Source organism: Haplochromis burtoni, unplaced genomic scaffold (assembly GCF_018398535.1).
Source record: "Haplochromis burtoni strain Fernald_Lab_line unplaced genomic scaffold, NCSU_Asbu1 Contig_607, whole genome shotgun sequence".
Taxonomy (NCBI): Eukaryota; Metazoa; Chordata; class Actinopteri; order Cichliformes; family Cichlidae; genus Haplochromis; species Haplochromis burtoni.
The window spans coordinates 150357-157167 of NW_024582968.1; the positions used below are offsets into that span (position 1 = coordinate 150357).

Here is a 6811-nt window from a genome sequence, read left to right on the forward strand (position 1 = left end):
ACGTCCATCCCATGGGGAATGGGAGCAGTAACAAAGGTGTTGCGTTTATATTTTTGTTGAGTGTAGTTTGACAGCAAGCAAATAAGTTTCCTGCCTGGTACAAAATGAAGAAGCTCCTGTTTTATTCATTTTCATATCAGTGTGAGTTATCTTAAAATTCTTGACCATGCATCAGTGCAAATTTTTAGAGTTGATTCTTTTGAAATTGTCATTTGTGCAAAGTCACAAGCTGATAAAATGTTTAATCCATATTAGGTTTTAGCCTTTGCATGTAGTAAGTAGTTTCTTCGTAGTAGTTTTTCTGTTGCACACAAGAAACCACAAGTTCCTGTTTTTATAAATTTAACAAGATTTTTACATGTTTGTTTGTTAAAAGTTCATGCCCTAAATGGAGTGACTGGAGATGTCAAAGGGTCGCGCCATGTATGGTATGACAGGAGATGGCACACATACACACACATGCTGATGTTGCGCACACATGCTTGCCTTGGATGTATGACTGCTTTCACCGAATAAAAGGAGCTGTAAGGGAAGTCAGGTTTGGAGTTGACTGAGTTTGGGTGAAGGGCTTATAACTCTAAGACCCTGATCGGGCTTCCCTTGCCGGCAAGTAAAAGACAAAAGCGCTGTGGTCTTGCTTTGTTCACAAGGATCGGTCTCTGAGACAGCGAGGTCTGTGAGTTTAGACCTAACATAAATCATATTCTGGAGCTGTATAACTAAGAGTCAGTTCAGCAGAGGACTAACAAACTCTTCACTCGGCCTGATGGTAAGTTAGTTTCTGTTTGTATTAGGATGGTGACATATTTGGTGTAGCACAGAATAACCTGTGAACTCAAGCCATGCTGCGATACTGCATTATGTTATTACCTGTAAAGACACTGCAGCCAGTAATAGTGAGATAATTCTGTTTTCTCCTAAAGGGAAGATGATGTATTAAAATTACTTTTTTTATTATTCTGTTTTTTCAGGACGTCCTTTGGATGATTGTCCTCACTGTTGGTCTGCTTGGCTCACATTGTGAGGGCGCTATATCCTGTAAAAATGAAACTAATGTTGATGTAGACTGGTAAGACAACATCTGAGCTATTCATTCAGGTGTGCTGAATTACACATTAGTAACTTTGGTCTTCAAGTGCTTCAAAGCTACGCTATGGTACCTTTTGCACCTGCGTTTCAACATAGTCATAGATGATGTTCAGACACTGCTACACTATTTTACACTGTTATTATCAGTTATTTTATATATTTCCATTTCATAAATAACTTCATTTGGGCAGTAAGACATTACGCATACCTAAAACTATGAAGACAACACACAATACTGTGACACTTGCCTCCTTTCTCCAGCCCTGCACATCTATTTTCATCACTCGTATTATTCTCACTTTATTGATCAAAAGAGGAAACAGGGAAAGAAAACACTTTGCAAAATTTCACAAGCTTCATCTCATTTTAGCATCATGGGGAAGCCAGTGGAAAATACTATTCATAAAAGGCCCTGTTATTCATAGTTAAAGGTTTTCAGTCATATCTCTGCTTACTCTACAGGTGCTTGTGAGACTCGGGTATAACAGAGTTTGTTATTTTCTTCTTCCATGCTCAGTTAAGCTTCTCATCATTTATTGTTATCTTTGAATTTACTGACTTGTCTCTGACATCACCAGGTTTATTTTGTACAAGGTGTTGTCAAATTTGAAACAGTCCTTTTCAATGCTCCACTGGATGCCTAGTGCTCTTTCTTGTGGCATGTCTTTGAATGTCAAGTCTCTTATGTTAATGTTTACAGCACACTCTGATGCAGGTATACTTTGCAAAACAGTGTGATTGTTAGAAACAAACTTGTGGAGACGCAGGTTACCTTTGCGGCAGATTTCTCTGGCTTCTTGTGCCAACTGCATTGCTTCTTTCACTGTGTTTGTGCTCGTAACTCCATCGTCGACATAAAAGTCTTTCTCAATGAACTGTGAACCTGCTGGGTGTGAGTGGCAGTGCTCTTTGGCTAAGTACTTCAGTCCATAATTTGCACAGCCTGGAGATGATGACGCACCAAAAAGGTGTACCTTCATTCTGTATGTTTGAGGTTGTGTGCTTGTATCACCGTTTTTCCACCAGAGGAAACGTAGATAGTCCCGGTCCCTCTCACTGACATGGAACTGGTGGAACATCTTTTCTATATCGCACATTAAGGCAATAGGATGTTGCCGGAATCTCAAGAGAATGCCAGTCAGATTGTTTATTAAGTCTGGCCCTTGGAGGAGATGATCATTGAGACTTGTTCCATTGTGTTTGGCTGAACAGTCAAATACGACACGCAGTTTTGTGGGCTTTTTGGGGTGGTAAATCCCATGATGGGGGATGTACCATTGTTCACCTTGTGTTCCTTCGTTGTGTACTTCTTCCACGTCTCCTCTTTCAATTATGTCATTCATGTATGCAACATAATCATTTTTGTAGTTCTCATCCTTGTTCAACCTTCTCCTTAAGTGTTCCAGTCTGATCTCTGCAAGCCTTTTGTTGTCTGGTAAGTTTGGCCTTTGCTTGAATGGAAGAGGCATCTCACAGTATCCTTGTTCATTTTTCTTTATCCCTTCCTTAAGTTTTTCCAGAAAAACGAGATCCTCTTGTGAGACCGTTTTGTCACATGCCTTTGTGTCCTTGAAATCTGATTCAAGAACATTGATCATGTCCATTGGTGTTACAGCAGGCATTTCCTTTACCATGACCCTATGGCACAGACTTGTTTCAGTTTCATTTGACTCTGATGAGCCACCAACAATGCTCCACCCTAGGTCTGTCTGTATGGCAAATGGCTCATTGTCTTTTCCGAGTAGAACCTGTTTTGGAGCTAGAGTTCTGGGACAGTTAAATCCAATGAGTAGTCCAACATCACAACTCAGGAGAGGGGGTATCTGATCAGCGATCTCTGACAGATGGGGCCATTGCCTTGCAGTTTCATTTGTGGGTATGTTGTCATAGTTAAATGGGATGTAGTCCTTTGTGTAGGAGGGTGGAAGGTCGATGTGAACATCTGAATTATAACCTCTCACACGTAACCCTGCTACTCTCTGGCTTTTGACTGTCATGTGAACTCCCAGCATCGTGGTTAGTTTTAGCTTAACTGGATGGGATGCTGCTTGTAACTGGTTAGTTACCTCCTCACTGACAAATGTGTTGTCACTTTGTGTGTCTAATAAAGCGTACACAAGCTGCTCTTTAGATGGACTCTGAGTAGTGGAAACCCACACAGGAACAATCATGGAGGTACTACCTGATTGACCCACCTTAGTAACATTCAGAGCTGTGGCTGCCATGGTGTCATTTTCTGTGGTTGAAGCGACGTTTGTAGAGCTCTGAGGCCTTTCATTTGTCATGTGACTCTCATTGTGCAAACAGGTGGGGTGTCGTCCTTTGCAAGTGTCACATTTGTGGCGATGACGACAGTCTCTGGCATTGTGGCCCACCTTTAAGCACCCGTAGCACAGTTTATTTTCCTTCACAAATGTCCGTTTGTGGTCTAGTGACTTCTCTGAGAAGCTTGGGCACTTTGACAACTGATGACTTTCATCTTTGCAGAACATGCAGGCCACCTTTAACCTTGTGTCATTTGACTTAGTTTTTTCTCCTTGTACTGTGGCTTGTGTAGTGAAGACTTGAGTCACAGATCTGTTTGGTTTGGTCTCCCTTACGTATCTTTTCTCCAAGGATGAGCTGCATGAATAGAGTGCATATGAAGAAGTCACAGGATTACATGCAATTTCTGCCTCGAGTGCTACAAACTCTGCAAAATCCTTGAAAGAGGGAAAATCTTTGCCTTTCATGAGAGCAACTGTGACTTGACGGTTCCAACGCGTTGCATAAATAACCCTGAATGCCTTTCCTTGCACCTTATTTTGGCACTCATTCCTGTTTTCTACTACCAACTTCCTGTCCGTGTGTAGAAGCTTTTATTTTGATGGGACGATTTCCTGTAAAACTGTTTTTGGCGCAGTTTTCAGCAGCAGTCGCGGGAGTTTAGAAAAGTGATGGCTTAACGGAGCCTATGGTGATTTCTTTTGTCATTAGCAGCCCCCTTGATAGAGGCACAAGGTATGGTTATGATGTAAATAAGGAGACGTTTAGATGTTTTTGTGACAGTCGCTACATTTGTTAAATGTTACGTTGAAACGAACTTCATGTTATAAGGTTTACGATTGTAAGAGTGTGGATTATTTTGCTTACACGCTGTTTCTATGTATACATCCCCAGCTCTTACGGTGAGATTGATGGTTTACTGCCATTAAACCTTCAAAACGTCATCAGTAAAGTGTCATCCTTCATTCGGGGGGGTTCGCTACATCACATATGCACTAATTTGCATAAAGTCCAACAAATAATGTAGTAAAAAATGAATAAGTGAACTGTGAAAATAATTTCTTTACAAATAAATAATAAAAGTGCCAAAGTTGTTGTTTTGTAATAAAGAAGACCTGTTACAGAAGAAAAATCTCAATATAAAACCTGGTTTGGCAAATCAAAATCTACTAAACCATAAAAATAAAGATGTCTGACTGTAGGGGCTAGTTTGAATACGTTTAAACGTCATCAGACAGAAACAGGACCTCAGAGTAAAAACAAGACGGATTCATGCAAAGTCATTTATTTCTATGGTTTCCATGGGTGAAAGAACCACACTGTGAAATATCCATCAAATGTTTTTAATTTCATATCGTTCACAGAAACATTAGATAACACTGACAAGAGTGACGATGTCAGCACCAGATTCAAGTCAGCTTCACTTTGATAAAATAAATTTACAATAAATTCAAAACTGGTGAACGTAGATAGAAAACAAGACCGAGACGATTGTCTGCTGCAGTTAACCTGATCTTGGTCTTTTACGGGTACTAGCAACATTGTTATTGTTACAGTCAGTGTTACCGTCAGTGACACTATCAGTGCCAGTAATCTTTTTAATTGTCCTAAATGCATCTGCCACAGGTTTTCTATTAATGCACAGTGCACCACCAGGCCTTTTGAACTGGGATGGTTCTCTGTTTGAGTCACCAACACACATCCAATCTTTACTGTCAGAAACACACCATTTGGAATGATCACTTCCATTGTTCCAACTACCTGCAGCAGTTTCTACTTCCCTGATGTTGTAAAGGCTGTGGTTATTCTTAGTCGTAAAAGGTTTGCCAGGTTTGCTTCGCCAGGTCTGGATGTATAAATTGCTCTGTAGTGTGTCAGCAATGGTGACATAAAGATCTCCTTCTGCCAAAGTAAAGACAAACATCAGGAAACCACCAGACAGTGTTACAATAAGCCAGAATTTAAAAAAAAGAAAGAGAAAAGTGTTGCTCACAACAACCCTGACTCTACTTTCTCTTTCTGAGAGTTTCTGGGAAGTTCCAGCTCTTGTTATTTAATGATTTCTTTTACAAACATCAGACCTCATATGATCCCTGCTGCTACACTCCCCTGCACTAACTCTGCACTGAGGCTGGGTCACACTAACACCTTAATGAAAGGTCTCCATGGCAATACAAACTTACAGCATAACATGTGTGTTCACAGGATTTATTTTACAGCTTCCACAACATTTTCATACCAGGATCATTATTTAATTTTATATGTGAGTTATTTTTAGTTAAAATCTAAATAAAGTGAGTTTTGAACAGAACTACTCTGTAAAGTTAGATCTACTCGTCGCCCAGCTCATGTTTCACAGGCCAAAACATTAGAGAAGTTAAAATAAAGGACTGTGTTGGGCTTGATGTTTCACACCTTATAAATAAGAGTCTCAGAACTTTGGTGGGGAAACTACAGAAAGTCACAATGATTTCACAAAAGAAACAGTGTGGTTTTAAGATCTATTTTCTCTAATGAATGAAGCAGAAATCTCACCTTGACTTTCGTTTGAGATTTGTTTAACAAAGCGTTTAAACTGCAAACCACCGGCTGACAAGTCCTCATGGTAGGGCAGCGTTCGTTTTATGTTGGAAGAATCTTTGAGTTTTTCAGGATTGTGGTTTTTAAATATATGAGCATTGATGTCTTTAAGATGCTGAGCTGAAAAAAAGTAAAATGAGGGACGTACATGTTACTGTGTTAAAACTTCACATACACTCTAGACATGAAGAATTACCTTGGACATGCTGCCTTACCTATTTGTGCAGACTTATCAGAGGGCAGTGTTACACACATAAATATCTGTGCGTACCTTTTCCCACTGACAGGATAGAAATTATTGCTTTCATTTCCTTTAGGGAATTTTGGTGTGCTGTGTAAAAGCCAGACTACATTATCCGTATCCATCATCACAACTCCTGCAGAACAAGAACATGAAAGAGCTCATGTCATTATTAAGAAGAGAACATTTGCTGAGTGATCTGAGAATAACAGAAGCTGTGGTTCTGATGCTCAGAGGTGAGCGTGAAGGAGAGCACATTTAAATCAGGTGTGTTTTTATTAGTATTTCTTATGTTATTTTTATTATTATTAAAAATTATTTCTACCCACCTTTGCTGTGGCCATATTCTTGTAGTGCGTTACAACTTGGTGTTTGATCATTGTATGCAATGAATGCAGAATCTGGTGGCTGCTCATCCGGAAAGAATCCACAAAAACATAACATAAATTTTGTCTTTCCTCAAAGTGCATACACACTAATAACAGAAACTCATGGAGTTATTCTCACTTTTTCAAAGTAGGGCTTCAGGGTATTTGCCACGACACCAGCTTGGTGGTTGACAGGCTTGTCCTCTTTATTCTTTTTAAGGTTCTGGTCGGTTGAATCAATGTAAACATAATCAAACCCACCAGGCTT

At 39.7% G+C, this 6811-nt stretch overlaps 2 protein-coding genes and 1 long non-coding RNA gene across 3 annotated transcripts; 1 reads left to right on the forward strand and 2 right to left on the reverse strand.

The window, feature by feature from the left end:
* The first annotated feature begins 521 nt into the window (after nucleotides 1-521).
* LOC121811825 lies at nucleotides 522-1686 on the forward strand. The gene is made up of 2 exons (XR_006053072.1): nucleotides 522-769; nucleotides 972-1686. It is a non-coding gene; the product is annotated as an uncharacterized LOC121811825 (long non-coding RNA).
* An 823-nt stretch (nucleotides 1687-2509) lies between these two features.
* On the reverse strand, nucleotides 2510-3851 carry LOC121812471 (the record flags this gene model as incomplete). The annotated part of the gene is given in 1 exon segment (XM_042214732.1): nucleotides 2510-3851. A coding segment is annotated over 1 exon segment (1312 nt), but the record flags the coding sequence as incomplete, so codon positions are not given.
* A 738-nt stretch (nucleotides 3852-4589) lies between these two features.
* On the reverse strand, nucleotides 4590-6802 carry LOC102307634 (deoxyribonuclease-2-alpha). Its single transcript, XM_042214734.1, has 5 exons — nucleotides 6683-6802; nucleotides 6505-6583; nucleotides 6150-6311; nucleotides 5890-6054; nucleotides 4590-5256 (listed from the first exon to the last, which is right to left on the reverse strand). The coding sequence occupies exons 3-5, from the start codon at nucleotides 6301-6303 to the stop codon at nucleotides 4859-4861; spliced, it is 717 nt and encodes a 238-aa protein (XP_042070668.1). The 5' UTR covers nucleotides 6304-6311; nucleotides 6505-6583; nucleotides 6683-6802; the 3' UTR covers nucleotides 4590-4858.
* Between the last annotated feature and the right edge of the window lie 9 nt (nucleotides 6803-6811).